Source organism: Geotrypetes seraphini, chromosome 15, assembly GCF_902459505.1.
Source record: "Geotrypetes seraphini chromosome 15, aGeoSer1.1, whole genome shotgun sequence".
In the NCBI taxonomy this organism is placed as follows: Eukaryota; Metazoa; Chordata; class Amphibia; order Gymnophiona; family Dermophiidae; genus Geotrypetes; species Geotrypetes seraphini.
The window spans coordinates 41,601,850-41,622,009 of NC_047098.1; the positions used below are offsets into that span (position 1 = coordinate 41,601,850).

Sequence of the window (20,160 nt, forward strand, 5' to 3'; positions counted from 1 at the left end):
GTGTTAATATGCAGTTTTACAAGTACATGAAGGCTCACAAGGCCATTCTCCTATTATTCTTCTGTTCAAACAATTAGAAATATCTCCTTTAGAAAATTTAACAGTTCTAGGTTGGGAAATTCCAAAAACTGTGTTTCAAGCTCAAGCAATGTGACCTGTGATCAACAATGATACAGTGTTGAAAAGGTTAAAGAAGTGAGACAAGATAATGGTAGTTTCTGGTCATCATCATTATGAAGCAAGTCTGGGTGCAGACTGATCATATGACCTCCCCATTTCCTAAGAGGTACAAGCTACATTTTGGCCTGCCAATATTAATCTGTGCAAGAATTATTAGCAGATCCTTACTCTGTTTCCAGATTTCTCCTGGGATCACTAATAAATACAAGTACCTACATTTCAGTACAATACAATTCAGCTCTTATATTCCACATGATACCTATACAGCTCAACCCGAATTACATATTCAAAAAGAGGAACTGACATAACCAGGATCAATTACATATTATTAACCCACATACAATTAGAAACATAACATCAAAATTCAGTCTAAATATTCTTGAAAAAAGATAGATTTAACCATTATTAAAAGAATAAATAATTGGAGATCAGTCTTACTTCTAAAGAGAGTGAATTCCAGATCACAACTGATACAGTAAAGAGGATTTAAATGGTTTTAACTTTTTTACTGATAGTTTAATTTCATATTCTGTAATTTCTAAAATTATATTTTGATATTTTAGTAGTAGACAAAAACAAATTAATATTGAGGTGTCAAACCATGATAGATCTTGAACATTAGTACACATATTTTAAATTTAATCTAAGCCCATATCAGCAGCCAATGTAATGAAAACAATGGTGTCCCATGATCGTATTTCTTAGCAGAAAACACAAGTTTGGCTGTCGTATTTTGAATAACCTGTTATCTTCCTTAAACAGTGTCATAGGAACCCACATACATTGAATTACAGTAATCCAATTTAGAAAGTATCAATGCTTGAACAAGCAAAGTTAGGGCTCTTTTTACTAAATGGCGCTAGAGGTTTTTAGCGCGGGCCAGTGAAGTAAATGTTCCAACACTCGTAGAATTCCTATGCACATCAGAGCATTTACCTCACTGGCCCACACTAAAATCCTCTAGAACTGTTTAGAAAAACCCAGCTTTAGTTTTGAGATATCAAAGTATTTTCTGATCTGTTTCAATTTTTTCAGAGTAAATTTTTTTTTAATACTACTATTAACCTAAAATGCCTTGAAAGCTGGTTATCCAGATAAACTCCTCTAATATTTTAGCTGATGTTTCAAATTGATGTGGACTATTAGCTACAAGGAACTTATGATCAATCCATATACATACTACAATCTAATTCTGTAAAATGTAGTCATCATAATAAAATATTTGTTATTTGGGTGACTTTTGGTCTCAGTGATTTACCTCATCTTATTCTGAGGTTATTAAAGACACTAATTAGAATAACAAATCTTTATTTGTTTACCGCCAAAGCCTTTCGGTTCGAGGCGGTTTAGAGGTACTAAAATACTTCCTTCACTGTCACAAAAACGGGCACACACTAACTATAGTACCCAGAAATACAATGACATATCTCTCATTTATCTCTGATTTTGTTGTAGGCAGTTACCTGGAATTACAGGAGTGCTAACATTCATAGGTACATGTCTTGCTGTGAGTGTTTTCAGATGCATTTCCTCATAAGGCCTCTCCTGTTCACATACAATGCTAGACAGCTCCTGAATATCAATCATTGATCTAAAGAATTGGTAATAAGAGGAAATAATGATATTAGCAAATAATGCACTATTTTTAAATTTCTAGGTTCAGTAACACAGTCTACTTAGTGGTCTCTTTAGAAAGGATTTTCCCACATATAAAACCTTTTTTATAGGCAGAAAGAAGGAATTAGATATTAACTAATTTTCTTTCCTTGAGTCCCTCCAGACCAGTCCAGACACATGGTTTATCCTCTCCTAACAATAGATGGAGACTGAAAACCACTGGCCTGATGACATCAGTCTGCATAAAGAACTATGCACCTCACAGCCAATCAGTACTTCTGTAACAAAGCAATTTACCAAACTTTTTCCCTTTTCAAACAAGTCTACAAGGCTGGTGAACATCAAAGCCTATGCATACTTGCCAAGCTGCCATGAGCCACATGAAAGGGGGAAACCATTTTGGGCAAAAAGGAGGGAACTGTCTGGATCACCACATTTTCCCAGGAATCACAAAGAGTTCTTGATAAGAAAGAGCCTTCAACTCCACGATTCTTCTAGCCAAACAAATTGCCATGAAAAACAGCACCAGTAAGCCATTGACCCAGGAGCCCTTGGCAGACGTGGAATGGAAAGCATTCATCTCTTAAAAGCCACACGAGTAAAGCTTTGTTTGTGGGAGTCACTGTAGGGTAAATCATGGGCACTAAGGAAAAGGGGATGCTGTGAGGTATTCTACAAGTCATGTGGGTGGTGGCCTCCTTCTTTTCTCTCGATTAGTTGCAGAAACAGCAACAAACCAGAGGGAAGAAAAGAGACAGACCACCTGATATTTAACCAGACAGCAAAGGTATGATAAGGTGGTATAAGAACTTTTAAATAAACTTGAAAAACATTTGGCCAGCTAATCACTAATATTCAGCGGGAGATAGTTAGTCATCTCTATCAAATATTCATGGTTAGTGGCTAAAACTTAGTCAGCTATATCACGTGATAGCTGCCCATATTGAGCACTGACTGGTCAAATTCAGCAGCCAAATTGGGCAGTGCAAATAGCAAGTCTATCTTTGGCCATTATAAACTTAGGGCTCCTTTTACAAAGCCACGCTAGCGGGGTTAACGCGCGCAACTTTTGGTCATGCCCCAACCCCCGCGCTAGCCAAAAACTACCGCCTGCTCAAGAGGAGGCGGTAGTGGCTAGCGCATCCGGTGGTTAAACCGCTAGCGCGCCTTTGTAAAAGGATCACCTCAACCGACCAATACAGAATATTGATTTAGCCGGCTAAGTTTAGGCCAGCCAAAAATAAACCAGATATTCAATGCTGGTCACCAGAAAAAGCCCGGAATTGCATATCCACAGTCAGTGCCAATCACGAGAGTTAGATGCCCTGCCCCCCACAGTCTGAATTTCAGCCTCTTAAGACTTTATTTAACAGCAGTGCAGCATGTAGATTTTGTTTTGCTGGCTGTAATACTATGAACTAAGCTACAGCTGAGAGAGAGAGAAACAGAAATACTGCATGCTGCTGTTGCTGCTGAGTGTTGGAACAGGGACAGGAATTTCACCCATCTCCACTGGAATCTAACTCATACCCATATGTACCACTCAGATCTATTCTATCTCCATCCCCAGATATTTCCTTCAGCTGAGAGCACAAGTTATAACTTTATCAGGGGTTTTGATCTTGCTTGAATTTTCATTTTGAGACCGTTGCCCAATGCAAATGGCTCAAATGTATAGTTATTCAAAGGTACAGATTGGGGGAAGGCTCTAAGAAAATTTCATTGTGTTTCAGTATCCATTGGGGAAGTATCAAGTCTTTGTAAAGTGGAAGCAGCCAGCCAGCTGATGCCTTCCCCCAACCTGTGCCTTTGAATAACTTTATCCCAGAGTTCTTTTGGCAGCTTTGTGTTTTGCTTCAAATTCATTTCATACTACAACAGAAATAATTCAATTATTTATCCAGGTTATTCAAACCAGTTTAATTATTGATAGGATATGGGTGGATTCTATTTAACTTATCGTATATTGTGTAAATAACTACTTAATGCATTTGAAATGGTATTTTTTTAGACAGCAGTATATGAAAAATGTGCCAGAGTTTGAAGAATTTACAAAGCATTGCATATTTAAATATGGATATATTCTACAACTATACATTTGAGCCAGCATTTATTTAGCATCATAATTATAATAATTATATATATGTCTTCAATGTTCAGCAAACGTAAGATCCCAAACTATAAAACAAAGTAATATTGCATGTTCTTACACATCATTTGTGCTGCAGGGTAATGCTGGTGCATGGGCTTCTTTAGATGATGTCATGGTTTCTGCTGATTCAGTAACACTGAAAGAAGGAAGGGCAGTTTGAACTCTCACGCCTCTTACTTGCTTTTTTTATATTATACTTGTCCATGTACTGCTAATAGTTGCCCCTTTATTAGGACTACATGATGAAGCTTTATGATACTTGGTTACATTACATTTTTATTAATGATATTTTCTTCAGAACAATTACTAGTATAGTCTGACTGCTTACATTTACATTGTAAATCAAGGGTTGAGATGTTTGTAATCTGTTCTTACTCCGCATTGGCACACACAAATTCTAGTGCATGACTTATATTCCACCAGTGTCGCTATGCTCATATTACCCTTTCTCCTCAAGTCACTTCATTGGCTCCCCTGTCCATTTCAGCATATGGTTCAAAACTCCTCTTATTGACTTACAAGTGCATTCACTCTGCAGCTCCTCAATATCTCTTATCTCTCCTTAAACTCCTCTCCAGGAACTCTGTCCATCAGGTAGATCTCTCTTGTCTATGCCCTTCTCTACTGCCAACTCCAGACTCTATCCCTTATATTTTGCTGCACCATATGCTTGGAACAGACTGCCTGAGTCAGTGCATCAAGCTCCATCTCTGGCAGTATTCAAATCTAGGCCACTTTTTTTTTTGAGGCTGCTTTTAACTCTAACTCTCACTCACTTGTAAAGTACCCATGTCTATTTTATCATTCCCTCTGCGAGAAATTCCCTAACCCCTGTTTGTCCTGTTTGTCTGTTTTAATTGCATTGTAAGCTCTATTGAGCAGGGACTGTCTCTTACATGTTTAATATACAGCGCAAAAGAAATGATAAGTAGCAGTAGAAATACAAAGCTAACTTATGTTACTAATGTTCTCATTTTGATCTTTATTATAAGCAATATTTTTTCCCTATTTAATATTACTTAATGGTTTTAAAACTATTTATTTTTCATTATCATGACTTCTTCCATTTAATTTCTCATTATTTGAACAGTCTCTCTATAAATATAAAAGGTTTAAATAAGTCATTAAAGCCAATTCTCTAAGTGGCTCCTGCTATGGCAGACACCTGCCGCATGTCAATCACCGACATAGAAACATAGAGTATGACAGCAGAAAAGGGCCGTTGGCCCAACAAGCCTGCCCACTCAAAGAACCCTCCCTCTAAGAATTTCCCGGAACGAACCCATTCCAAGAACCCTCCTCAACAAGAACCCTCTTTTTAAGCATTTCCCCAGAGCGAATCTACATGTTTATCCCATCGTTCCTTGAAGTCAAGTGCGTTACTGGCCTCAACTACCTGACGTGAAGACCATTCCATCGATCAACCACTCTTTCAGTGAAGAAGTATTTCTTGATGTCACCATGAAATGTCCAACCCTTGAGCGGATGCCCTCTGGTTGCCATGGGACCCGTAAGGAAGAAGATATCTTCCTCCACCTCAATACAGCCCGTAAGATATTTGAATGTCTCTATCATGTCACCCCTTTCTCTGCGTTCTTCGAGAGAATATAACTGCAGCTTGCTTAGGCGCCACTTCCAGAATCGAGGCTCCCAAGGACCCTTTGCACTGGAAATGTAGGCCAGGATTTTATAGGCCTACATTTCTGGTGCCCAGAGTCCTTCCTAAATCGTGGCCAGTGGCACATAATGATGCCAAAGTCCAGCACCACCTCTAACCACACCCACTTCTGGGCTTTTGCGTCACTTATGTGCCACTAGCTGCCAGGGACTTAGGTGCCGATCCCAGAGGCAGCATTACAGCACCTACTTTTTTATTAATGAGGGTTTAATCGTGTTTTAATGATGTGAACAATTATCACACCACTTAAACCCAATTAACCTCCCCCCCACACACAATTTCTGCCGCTCAGGTAACTGCCCCAAAGCCCAAAGAATTTAAAGGGCTTTGGGGTTTTGCCGCACAGCAGCCACTAGTGTGGTTTTGTAAAAGAGGGGCAAACCATTTAAGTTAGGCGGTGTTAGGATGACTACGACCGCCTAACTTTTGGTGGCTGTTTTAGAATCTGGCCCTTAGTGTCAAAAGTTCTGAAATTACATTTGAAAATTATTTCAATATCAGACCAGAATGGTTTTATGTCAAAGGGAACCACAACAGAGAACTCCAGATGATTTTGCAACTTGTTCCCTTTAGATAATTCACAAATGATCAGCTAGTAGCTCTTTCCCTGGACACAGAGAAAACCTTTGACAGAGTAGAATAAAAATATATTTTCAGAGGTCTTAAATGGTTTAGGCTCTTATAATGATTCAAATTTTATATCTTAATCCAAAAGCTACAATCTCAGTAAACGATAAACTCTCAGTCTCTTTCTTCATGTCCAAAGAAACCAAGACAGGGCTGCCCATTAAAATCCCTTTTATTTATGTTTAAATGTGTTTATTCAATTTCAACGTGCAGAAAACAACAACCATAGTAAAAACAATGCAGAATACAGACATATTTGCACAAAATCCAAATCACCCCTCCCAACCCCCTACCCCCCCCCAACAAAAACCCAAACAGAAAATCCCTGGAGAGAAAAATAGTGCAGAATAAAGCAATTATGAGTTCAAGAGTCTATTCTGGGCCACCGAGGTAAGGGTCATCCAAAATCGCTCCCAAATCACAGTAAATCTGCGCCCCGGTCCCAAGTCGAGATCAATGAAATGTCTACGTTCCAAGGAGGCCTGGATGATCATCAATGATTTCCATTGACTGTAAGTCGGGGCATCGCTAGCCAGCCACTGTATTAGTATAGCCTTTTTACCAAGCAATATGGCTCAAGCCAAAAAGGCTGAAAGTCCTTTAGGTTTTGGAGAGACAACATCATAGAATCCAAAAAGCGCTCTAGGGGTCGGAGACCACCGCTGACCCCAAAAAGCGGAAATGTAAGATCCCAAACGATGCCAAAACTGAAGAACACCAGGGCAAGACCAAAACATATGGCCCAAGGAGGCATTCACTTGGGAACATTTAGGGCAGTGATGACTCTGAGAAATGCCCATCCTGTAAGCTCGAATAGGTGAGATGTAAAGGCGAAGGATAAACTTCAATTGCAGTTCCCAGTGTTGAATATTTGTAGATATTTTTCTCAAAGTTTTGACAAGCTGCTGTATCTGACAAGAAGTAAGAGTACATTGTAAGTCCTCAGCCCAGGTTTCTGCTAAAATATCAAAGTTGTGGTCAGGTTGACTGTCACGAATGCCCACATGATGGAAACGAAGTGAAATTAGTTGCTGTGCAGAAAAACTGAACATTTCAGAAAGAGTCTCATGACAAGTGTTCATCAAATGAGTATCAGGCAATGACCGTATATAATGACGGACTTGAAAACCCCTTTTATTTAATCTAGCCATTGAACCTATGGATGGGCATAATCAAAAGATACGTCTAAGTCCGTTTTGGGCTTAAATCACTAGTCGCCCAAAGTTGGCAATGTCTAAAGTCCATTCCTGAAAAATATGTTCAAAATATTTCTTTTTTTCAAAAATCGTCTAATTATATGTCCAGTCGTTTGATCGGCCAGATCGCTAAGTCTTCTATCTTTATACCCCATTCTCGTCCAAAAATTTGTCCAAGTCAAAACCGCCTAGAACAAGACATTTTGGAAGTGGGAGGGGCCAGCAAAGTGATGGATTGGACACTCAGACATGGCAACACAGTAGTGGGGCACCTTACAGGGCACTGCTGCAAACTTCACAAAAAGGGTGTCATATAAACATCTCACCAGAACTCCCTTATAGGTCATGGTGAGCCCCCCAAAACCTACTAGACCCACTTGCCTACAACCCAAATAGCCCCAGACTACTCAAACCACCTCTGTGCTGCTCTACTAGGCTTTCCTATGCCAGATGCTGATGATCTGGAGGCAGGCATGTACGTTTTTATTCTGATTTTTATGGTTTTGTGATGGTGGGGGGTCAGTGATCACTGGGGGAGTGTGGGGGGGTTATCTGCAGGGGTTATCTGGTCACTTTGGATACCTTCTGGGCACTTAGACCTGCTTTTACATCGCCTAAGTAACAACATACAAGTTCTGTCCAGGAAGCCTTGTTACACTTTCAGTTATACTTGCAGTATGACTAAGTCTAGGTCAGCCCACGTCCCGCCCAGATCCTGCCCTGACCACTCCTCCTAAAACGCCCCTTTCAGCTCTGGGCATACAGCAGGACTGAAAAGGCCTAAGCTGTTTTTAAATATATTTAAAATCCGTTTCGGTTATTGGCACTTGGACGACTTGTCTTATTAATTGTCCGAGTGCCAATATAGAGGGGATTTTAGATGTATTTCTGTTTCGATTACGAGCCCCTTAGATAAAATTCACTCATATCTGGCCTTAAATTTGGTAAAATTAAAACTTCATTATATGCAGATGACCTACTATTCCTTCAATTCCTCACTTACTGTCACTCATCTCCTTCTCCAAGATATCTGAATACAAGATTAATGTCTACCTTTATATGATATTAACAGTCCAGATTTTAACTTCATTCCCCTTCAAAATTCAGCATTCCTTTATTAAATTTCTAGGGGGTTTACTTTGGTCACTCTATTCAAGATAATGAAGGGAATAGACTTAGTAGATAAAGACAGGTTATTCACTCTCTCCAAGGTAGAGAGAACGAGAGGGCACTCTCTAAAGTTAAAAGGGGATAGATTCCGTACAAACTTAAGGAAGTTCTTCTTCACCCAGAGTGGTAGAAAACTGGAATGCTCTTCCGGAGGCTGTTATAGGGGAAAACACCCTCCAGGGATTCAAGACAAAGTTAGACAAGTTCCTGCTGAAACAGAATGTACGCAGGTAAGACTAGTCTTAGTTAGGGCACTGGTCTTTGACCTAAGGGCTGTCGTGGGAGCGGACTGCTGGGCATGATGGACCACTGGTTTGGCCCAGCAGCGGCAATTCTTATGTTCATTAACAAAAAATTATAAATCTTATTCAAATTATTAAAAAACTCAATTTCTCATTGGTTCCCTCTTTTTATAAGATGGTGGGGAAGACTAGAAATGATAAATATGTCCTTAGCACTCCCTGTTAACTACATAAGAACATAAGAACATAAGCAGTGCCTCTGCCGGGTCAGACCACAGGTCCATCCCGCCCAGCAGTCCGCTCCCGCGGCGGCCCAAACAGGTCACGACCTGTCTGTATCACCAGAAGGGGCTCCCTTGCCACCTTGGTTTCTCATTTAAGTCCTGTCTTCCTATCGAGGTCCTAACCCTCCGGTCTTGCACATGCACGACCTGGTTTGGTTTCTATACTCATTACCTGGTTTGCTTTCTATACTTGTGTTACATCCCAGCTCCTCCCTCAGTATCCCACGATCCCTTTATCCTTCAGGAATCCGTCCAATCCCTGTTTGAATCCCTGTACCGTATTCTGCCTGATCACTTCCTCCGGTAGCGCATTCCAAGTGTCCACGACCCTTTGGGTGAAAAAAAACTTCCTTGCGTTTGTTCTGAACCTATCTCCCTTCAGTTTCTCCGAATGCCCCCTCGTACCTGTTGTCCCCTTCAGTCTGAAGAATCTGTCCCTATCCACCCTCTCTATGCCCCTCATGATCTTGAAGGTCTCTATCATATCTCCCCTGAGCCTCCTCTTTTCCAGAGAGAAGAGCCCCAGCCTATCCAACCTCTCGGCGTATGGGCAGTGTTCCAGCCCTTTTACCATTTTCGTTGCTCTCCTTTGGACTCTCTCAAGTACCGCCATGTCCTTCTTGAGGTGCGGCGACCAATACTGAACGCAGTATTCCAGATGTGGACGCACCATCGCTCGATACAATGGCATGATGACTTCCCGTGTTCTGGTTGTTATGCCCTTCTTTATGATGCCAAGCATCCTGTTGGCTTTTTTCAAGGCTGCTGTGCACTGTGCAGATGGCTTCAGTGATGCATCCACCAGCACACCCAAGTCTCTCTCAAGTCTGCTGTCTCCCAACAATACCCCCCCCAATTTGTAGTTGAACAACGGGTTCTTTTTCCCTATATGCATGACCTTGCATTTGTCCACGTTAAAGCGCATTTGCCATTTGTTTGCCCAGTCTTCTAGCTTGTCCAGGTCTCTTTGTAGGTCCTCACACTCCTCCCTGGTCCTAACTCTGCCGCACAGTTTGGTATCGTCTGCAAATTTTATAACCTCGCACTTTGCCTCCTTTTCCAGGTCATTGATAAATATGTTAAAGAGTAATGGCCCCAGCACCGACCCCTGTGGTACACCACTCGTGACTCCCCGCCAGTCAGAATATTGACCCTTTACTCCGACCCTCTGCAGTCTGCCCGACAACCAGTGCTTGATCCATCTGTGCACATCCCCTCCCACCCCGTGGTTCCACAGCTTCTTAAGCAGCCTTTCATGTGGCACCTTGTCGAAAGCCTTTTGAAAATCGAGGTAAATGATGTCTATGGGTTCCCCATTGTCCACCCGACTGCTTATTCCCTCAAAGAAGTACAGAAGGTTCGTTAGGCACGACCTTCCCTTACAGAATCCGTGCTGGCTTGTTCTCAATAGGTCATTTTTCTCGATGTGCTCGCAAATGCCGTCCTTGATCATAGCTTCCACCATCTTCCCTATAATTGAAGTCAGGCTCACCGGCCTGTAGTTCCCGGGGTCACCCCTCGATCCCTTCTTGAAGATAGGTGTGACATTCGCCAATTTCCAGTCCTCTGGTACCTCACCAGTTTTCAAGGATAGGTTGCAAACATGCTGGATTGTGCCCGCTATTTCTTGTCTTAGTTCCTTCAGAACCCTTGGGTGGATCCCGTCCGGGCCCGGTGATTTGCCGCATTTTAGCCTGTCTATCTGTTTGAGGACATCCTTCTTACTTACCTCTATGTGATCCAATTTTTCAGCCTGTTCCCCACTCATGAGCTCCTCTGAGTCCGGTATATTAGATGTGTCTTCACTCGTGAAAACCGACGAGAAGAACGTGTTCAACCTCTCAGCTACCTCTTTATCCTCCTTAATCACTCCCTTCCTATCCCCATCGTCCAACGGCCCCACCTCCTCTCTCGCTGGTCGCTTTCCCTTAACGTAACTGAAGAATGCCTTGAAGTTTTTCGCCTCTCTGGCCAGCCCCTCTTCGTATTCCCCCTTTGCTTTTCTAACCTCCCGGTGGCATTCCTTTTGGCATTTCCTGTGCGTCTGGTGATTTTCCTCCGTTGGGTCCTTTTTCCATCTCCGGAAGGATACCTTTTTGTCCTTTATCGCCCTCTTTACTTCTGTTGACATCCAAACTGGGTCCTTTGATCGCTTGTTCTTGCAGCCTTTCCTGAAACTGGGGACGTACATTCTCTGTGCTTCCTGCAGGGTGTCCCTGAATAGGGTCCAGGCGCTTCCCACAGTCTCCATCCTAAAGATGTTTCTGAGCTTCCTCCCCACCATTTCTCTCATAGCAACATAGTTCCCTTTCTTGAAATTCAGTGCAGTTGTTGCGGTCCTCCTTACTATGGGTGTCTCTCTTTCTAATGTGAATCTGATCGTGTTGTGATCACTATTGCCTAGTGGTCCTCCCACTTCTATCCCTCTAGCAGGCCCCCCTAATCCGTTTAGGATGAGGTCAAGAGTAGTACCCCCTCGCGTCGGTTCTTTGACTAGTTGCTCCATGAAGCAGTCCTTCACAGTTTCTACAAATCCTGTCTCCCTAGTGCAGTTGGAGTGACCCGTACTCCAGTCTATTCCCGGGTAGTTGAAGTCCCCCATCACTGTTACACTTCCAGTCCTGCATTCCTGTCTCAATTCTGCTTCCAAGTCGTGTCCGACTCCCTCTGGCGCACCAGGTGGTCGATAGTACAGCCCCAGTTTTATGCCCACACCCTTGTTTCCGGGTAATTTGATCCATAGTGATTCCAGCCCCTCTGCCTTTGTTGCCATATCTATCCCGACCGAGTGGATAGAGTCCTTTATATATAGTGCTATGCCTCCTCCCTTCTTGTGGGTCCTGTCCCTCCTATAAAGCTTGTACCCCGGCAGCACCACGTCCCATTGATTTTCCTCTGTCCACCAGGTTTCTACAATTCCAATTATATCCAGGTCCTCCCCCTTGGCCACGACTTCTAGTTCACCCATCTTGGCCTTGAGGCTTCTTGCGTTTGCGTATAAGCACCTCAGGTTCCGTCGTTTTTCTTCCACCTTTGCATTTACCTGGGCCACTTGCTCTTGGATTTCGGGCATTTTTTCCGTTCCCTGTGCTTCTGCTTTGCCCTCAGTCTTTACCCTCTTAGCTTTCAGCTTCTCCACATCCCCGCCACCCCACTTCCCCGCTTTTCCTCTGGGTTTTCTAGCCCTACCGGCCCACTCCTGGGCTATCATCCCTTGAGCCTCTGTTTGATCCCCCTCGCCTTGTGGCACCTCTATATTGCCCTCAGCTTTTGCCCTCGTGCCACCCAGTCCCCTTGTGACTCCATGCCCCTTAGTCTCCTCCCAGCAAGCTCCCCTTACCTGGTGTTTCCCTCGCTGTCTGATCATAAGATCCACCGGTCTCTCTACTTCCTCCTTGCAGTCAGCCCGTTCAGCATCTGTTCTGGATACTGTTGTCCGAAGCGTCAACATCAGATCGGCTGTCGGCTTTCCCCCTCTCCTCAGTTTAAAGCCCTCTCGATCTCCTTCCTCACATTGGCTGCCAGTAGTCTAGTTCCCGCTGTGCTCAGGTGCAGGCCGTCCCGCCGGTAGAGCTTACTCTTTCCCCAGAAGGACGTCCAGTTCCTCACAAAGTGGAAGCCCTCCTCCTGGCACCATCTCCTCAACCATGCATTCACAGCCTGGAGGTCTGCCTGTCTCTTTGCATCTGCTCTCGGTACAGGCAGGATCTCTGAGAATGCTATCCTCCGGGTACTCCGCTTCAGCTTTCGTCCCAAGACCCTGAACTGGTCAGTCAGTGTGGCCATGCTGAAGTTCCTCCGGCTCACATCATTCGTTCCGACGTGGATTATCACCGCAGTCTCCTCTGTCTCTGCTCCGTCCAGGATCCTCTCGATCCTATCAGTGATGTCTCGTGTCATAATAAGTATGTTACCAGTAAACTTCCCTCAATTTCTATAAACAGGTTTATAGAATTCTCCTAAATTTTCTATGGACTATGAAAACACCTCACATTGCTGTGAGAAAACTAAGTTTTCCAATCATCATGGTAGAATATAACTTTTAAGATCGTCAATTACCCATAATGCTTTTATTCTTAGTCAAGGTGGCCAATGGTTTCTTTTCCCTCTTTCTGCTTTCCACTTGGGTTCCCTTATACATTTAAGCAAATATGTCATAAATACATCTCTCAAAGGCAAAAACAAACAAAAAAAATCTACAGTGATATGTCAAACAGGGAATAAAGGAAAAAACTGCAGGAATGGTGTACAAGACGCCAAGTCTTTAATAAACAAACATTAAAATGAACATGAAACAGTTTGTATCCAAAAAGGTTGGAGAACCTGGACCCGACACAGTCCGTGTTTTGAAGAAACACTCCTTCCTCAGGAGTCCCAAAAAATATCATATACTGGGGAACCTTATGGATAACAACTGGAAATAGCGATGTTGTGAACAGCTGAACAGGCTGGGTAAACTCCTTCGCAGTTTGGATATGAAAGCAAAAGTTTATTAAAGACTTGGCATCTTGTACACCATTCCTGCAGTTTTTTCCAAAAATACATCTCTCATCCAGTCCTAATAGCCACTCTCACAGCATTTAACAAATTAAAGGGTTCTTTTACTAAGTTGCAGTGAGCACTAATGCATGCCTACCACAGTAAAAATGCTTTGCTGCTGAGTGTGCTCAGGCATCCCATGGTAATGTTGGGATCAGCGTGCATTACCCACATGCTAAAAATAACATTTATTTCTTAGAACTGGGGGATGGGTCTGGGGGTGGAAAGTGGGTATGCTCTATGCTAATCAGTTAAAGCTACCACATTACCACACATTAACAGGGAAATTCTATGACCAGCGCCTAAACTTAGACGTCAGTAGGCGTCCTGCCAATGCCTAAGTTAATTGAAAAACGCCGTCAGAAATGGCATAAAATGGCAGTGTTGAAGTGCCTACCAATGCCTGAATGAAAGGCGGCTGACACTGCAGCTAGGTAGCCACTTTAGGCCGCGGAATGCCAAAGTAAGCATAGCCAATGCCAGAAGTAGCATTAGGCATGCTAAAGCGGCTACATAGTCAAAATTCACAGCAAGATAGGTGGCTGAAAATGTAAGCCAGGAAAAGCCTGGCCTTCATTTCAGCCATCTATCTACGCCGCTGCAGGATCCTAAAGTCAGACTGCAGCAGCCATAAGCTGATTGCAGCAAGGGAAGTTATCCCCAATCAGCTGAGCCAGCAGTGCTCCCCAGAAGCTGCAGCTTCAGGGAGTCCGGCTGGCTCAGCTGATTGGGAGGGTGAATATCCCTGTCGCGATAGGCCGGAGGGATGCCCACTCCCTCCTGCCTGAAGGCCCCCCTCCCCCGAACCCATGACCTACCCCCAACACTCGAGACCCCTGAAGAAAGCTGTTACAGCTGAAACATGGACCGTGTTGGGTTCACACTATTGTTGCTTCATATGGATGAACTTGTATCCTACAAAAATATTGTTGTTTCATGTGGATGAACTTGTATCCCACATATGTTCTTTATGGTGTGGCATATCTTGTTTGACAGTTGAGCAGTCTGTACTGAGCTTTTGCTTGGAGGCATGACTACTCTCTGAACTGTCAGAGTGCAGTTACTCTTGTTATAAGGTGGTTTAGAGGTGTGGCTAATCTCTGTGTCACAGGGGAGTTTGAGGGCGTGGTCATCTTTGGCGCTGTTTCAGAGCTGCAGCACAGATGCTGGATTGTCCCTCCCTGCTAATGGCACCAATGTCAGATTGAGGATGCCTTGTGAAATTGGTACTGAGTTGTGAGTCATTCCCTTGCTTGAAGAGTTTGAATGCTGCATTTGTTTATTGATGGGTTGCTTTCTGCTAGAATTTTCTGCATGAAAGGCATTTAGCAAAAGTACATAGCAACATTTTTGTACATTTTGAGCAGGCATCAACATTATGTGGAAATGTTGTCCTCTTTGAGGATACCCTTACTGAAAAGTTTGAAAGCGGGCTGGTAGGGATGGATGTCGTTGACACATGCTTGTCAACAACGTCTGGCCCTGCATGGGAAGACATTTGGTCGCTCTATTTAAGCTCTTTTGGCTTCAAATTGACCCTGACTTAAATATTAGTGAAGACCATTGCTGTAGAGTGGTATAGCCCTTCTGGCAGCTAGGCAGATGAAACAGACTGAGGAAACTAAAGTAGAAACATCAAGGCAGATGATCTCGCACATATTCAGAAATCTTCTAGGTGTTTCTGGGTTCTAGAAGAGCAGAAATCCAAGTTTGGCACTCACTTGTTCCCGACATATCCTGCTTGACCTTGGGAAAAGTATGATTGCTTTTTTAGCTTGTCAAAGGAGAAAACATTTACCTCCCAGCCAGTGCAATTTTCTTCAAACATGAATGCAGGCACAGACACACATATGAGTATATCACAGACATGCATATATACTCAGAGAAAGAGGAGTGGAAAAGAATAGGTTACCTGAATCAGTACATACCTACAAGTATATTCATTGAACCTTTTGCAATATATTGTATTCAGGAGTACAAACCTCTATAAATTCATTACACAAACAAAGGCAAAAGAATTGCATGAAAGAATGGTATCTGGTGATGACAAAAATGCGAACAGCCCTACAAACATGTTGGTACACAGTTACCAAAAGAAAGATATGTAAGTTACCAGCTGATGAAAAAGGAATGCTAAACTTATTTAGCATACATATTTGGAACTTGACCTCACAATAGTTCCAGCATTAGAGCAAGTATCATCCATCTAAATAACCCCCCCCCCCCACACACACACACACACACAAAATGTGTGATATATGTCATTCAGCTACTACAACTTACTTCTTAAATCAAGTGAGGACTGTTATAACTGCAACTTAATTAAAGTCATATAGTCCCCTTTTTATCTTCTTTACCAGTTCATTAACTCAGTGGATTAAAATACACCTCAAACATTAAAAGGCATCATAAATCTTGTTAAGTAGCACTTTTACTTTCTTCTTACAGTACATAAATCAGAAAAGTACCCTTTAAAACCAAATTTATTCAGCATTGAGAAAAGTGATAGGATCTTTATATATCGCTAACCTCATTTAAAAATATAAATTTTCATAAGAAGTGGGCAGAATTACCTGGCTACAGGTGTGAAGTTAAGCTTATCGATGTTTGCTGAGAGACTGTCAAGATTTTTAGTTTCCTCTTCACAGAATGCTTGTTTTTCTCCTAAAGAAAAAATATAAAGCAAAGTTGCTTACCTATAACAGGGGTTCTATGTAGTGAACAAAAAAAGATTAGTCACAAGTGGGTGATATAATCTGACAGTGTCAGCATGTACCAGTTCTTTCAGTGCTCAATACAATTTAAAATGTTTTTCTCAGCATGTCCATGAGTCCTCTCAGGCCTAGATGCACTAAGAGAATTGTAAGACTGTGTGGGTCTGCACCGATCTGATTTTTTTGGCCGATTCAGAAAGAGCTATGTATAATATATAAGTTTAAAAGAAATATAAGGATCTAGAATATATTCATAAACTTATATATTACTTAAAAATATTATAAAGAAATAGAATTAGAAAATATAAAGGTGATATATATGAATTTTATTAAAAAAAAAATTTACAATATTTTTCATATTATTTGAATTAATAAGATATACTAATAGTTATAAAATATGAAAATGATACAGAAAATAATATTTGAAAAGATTAAATTTAACATTGGGAAAAAAAAAAAAAAGGCAAAATGTTTAAATATTATATGGATTGTTAATGTTATTTAGTAATATTTGATATATTTGTGACTTATATCTGAATCTTAACAGGAAATGGACTTTTGTGGAGTGTTTTGATACCTGACCTAAGATGCGTGTTGCCAAGCATACACAGTTAATATTGGGGGGGAAGGGAGGGGAGGGAGGGAAGAGGGGAAGAAAGAGAATGGGGAAAATATATTATTACAATGTGTGGATATCTGAAAATAATAATCATATGATTTCATGTCAAATTTTAATTACAAAAGTAAATGGATATTAAAATTTTTTCAATTAATGTCAATGGCTTAAATCATCCTATAAAAAGAAAAAAATTATTAGGTTTTCTCCATAAGCAAAACGCAGATATTTATTTCCTATAAGAGACACACCTTTCGGACACTGAATCTAGGAAGCTAACAGAAGGATGGATATCAAAATGTTTTTATTCACCGGCAATAGGGAAGAAAGCAGGGGTAGCGATAATAATAAATAAGAAATGCAAAGCTGATTTTAAATTAATAAATTCTGACTCTTCAGGAAGATGGATACATATTAAAATGGATCTGGGAAATACAACCCTGGATTTATTTAATCTTTATGCTCCTAATTCGAACCAAATGGAGTTTTTTAATCAAATTCAACAGATATTACTACCACTGGCTACTTCTAACTTAGTAGTAGCTGGAGATTTCAATGCTATAATGGATCCAATTGTGGACAAGAAACCAAGTAAAATCATAAAATCTTTAGGACTAGATAATTTAATACAATCTTGTAATTTAATAGATATATGGCGTATCCTTCATTTTAATGATCGAGAATATTCTTTTTGTTCTCAGGTCCATAAATCTTTTTCAAGAATTGATTATATATTTGTAACTAATAACATAGCGCAGCGTGTATCAAAAGCAGTTATAGATCTAATTATAATTTCAGATCATGCTGGTGTGTGGATTAACCTTAAGAATTATAATATTGATCAATTTAATTCAATATGGAGATTTAATAATGATTTATTAGCAGATTCGAAATTCTTAGAAGATCTTAAAGTAAAAATGCAAGAATTCTTTCAACTTAATTCTTCAGATGACATTAATATAGAAATTTTATGGGATGCTTTTAAAGCAACAATGAGAGGAAATATTATTTCTTATTCAGCTTTTATTAAAAAACAACTTAAAAAACAATATGAAGATATGGAAAAACAAATTAAATTATTAGAAAATAAATTAATTAAAAAATGGGAAAACAATACATTACAAGAGTTGTTAAAAGTAAAAGTTAAATATAATGAGATTTCTTCTCAATATGTGAGAAAAAACATTTTCAATAAACAAGTACAATATTATGGCAACTCAAATAAAGCGGGAAAATTATTAGCAAATTTTCTTAAAGCAAAGAAAAGAAAATCTAAGATTATTGCAATAAAAGATATACAAGGTAACACACATACCAGCACAAAAGATATTAAATTCCTTTCTTGGACCTAATATTCCGGATCATATAAAAGGAAGTTTAGAAGATCCTATATCTTTAAAAGAAATAGAAACAGCATTGAAGTTTCTTAGAGTTGGATCTGCTCCAGGTGGAGATGGGTATACTGTTGAATTTTATAAATCATTTCAAAATATCATTTTACCACATCTGTTAAATTTATATCAATATCAAATAAAGAATGAAAATATTTCAGGTACTATGGCAGAATCGATAATTATAGTCTTACCAAAACCAAACAAAGATCCTACTCTGGTTTCAAATTACAGGCCTATTTCGTTATTAAATGTGGATAATAAGTTAATGGCTAAAGTATTAGCACTTAGATTGGCAAAAGCTCTTCCTTTCATTATAGATGTACATCAAACAGGATTTATTGCTAAAAGACATTCATCAAATAATACTAGACTAGCATTCCACTCATTAAATTTAGCAAAAAATATAAATGATCCAGCTTTTCTAATATCTTTAGATGCAGAAAAAGCTTTTGATAGAGTGGAATGGAATTTTATGTATCAAGCTTTACAATGGTTTGGTATAGGCTCCGGTTTTATTAAAATGATCCAGACATTGTATAGCTCTCCTGGTGCAAGATTATATATTAATAATAATTTATCAACTAGATTTAATTTGCATAGGGGAGTTAGACAAGGATGCCCTTTGTCTCCATTACTTTTTGATATTGTCCTAGAACCTTTATTAATTGCAATAAATAAGACTAAGGAGATAAAGGGAATCACGTTTTCCAACTGGGAATTTAAACTTTCTGCATATGCAGATGATATTTTATTATATTTAAGAGAACCGGATACTACTATTCCATGTATACTTAATTTATTAGAGAAATTCGGCACTTTTTCTGGATATAAAATTAATTGGAGCAAATCTGAAGTCCTCCCAATTAATGTTCATTGTACGAAAGGACTATTTGACCCATATTCATTTATTTGGAAAGAAGATGGAATAAAATACTTAGGAATTATGATCAAAAATACAATTGAAGACACAGTCAAAGAGAATGAAAAACTTTTATTGAAAAAAATAACAGAAATGTGTGAGCAATGGAATCCATTACATCTTTCTTGGTGGGGAAGAATTCAAACAATTAAAATGATGGTATTGCCTGTGGTTTGTTATCAAATGAGTATGATACCAATATTTTTTCAGGGGTCATTTTATAAAAAACTTAACAATATTCTTACAAAATTTGTTTGGTTTGGGAAAAGACCAAGAATCGCTTTAGTATCATTACAAAGACCAATTGTGGAAGGGGGGGGTAAATTTTCCAAATTTTTATAGGTATCATCAAGCCTATATTTTAAGACAGGGTATGTATTGGATCCTCCCAGATCTCATGGAAAATGTACCAGATTGGTTGTATTTAGAATGGCAGCTCCTGTTCCCTTTATATCCAGAACATCTAATTACCATAACAATGCCTAGGAGATATAAAGATAACAGAATCTTTTTAGATACTTGGAAAACATTGAGATACATAAGTAACCTATCACCAGAACCAATAGCTAAATCTCTAAATCAATCAATATGGGTAAACTCCAGGATCAGAATTGGCAGATTTAAAATCGTCTGGAAACAATGGATAAATGCAGGAATAAGAACATTGAATGATGTCATATCAGAAGGTTCCTTGCTTAGTTTTTCACAATTGCAAAATAAATTTGGACTAAATAAAACACAATATTTTAAATGGATGCAATTGAAGCAAGCCATTCAGGTAGGGTTCCCTGAATGGAAAGATCTTAATACCCAATATAGTTTGCAAGTTTTA

The 20,160-nt window shown here is 40.0% G+C and overlaps 1 protein-coding gene across 6 annotated transcripts in view; it reads right to left on the reverse strand.

Annotated features, from left to right (window-relative positions):
- The window catches only part of TEX14 (testis expressed 14, intercellular bridge forming factor), a 311,576-nt gene that overhangs the window by 73,787 nt on the left and 217,629 nt on the right, over positions 1-20,160 (reverse strand). For all 6 annotated transcript variants that reach the window (XM_033922951.1, XM_033922948.1, XM_033922949.1 and 3 more), the window contains 3 exons: positions 16,259-16,349; positions 4,008-4,085; positions 1,644-1,771 (listed from right to left, as the gene is read on the reverse strand). In XM_033922951.1, coding sequence (XP_033778842.1) covers positions 1,644-1,771; positions 4,008-4,085; positions 16,259-16,349 — 297 coding nt within the window. The remainder of the gene's footprint in view (positions 1-1,643; positions 1,772-4,007; positions 4,086-16,258; positions 16,350-20,160) is intronic.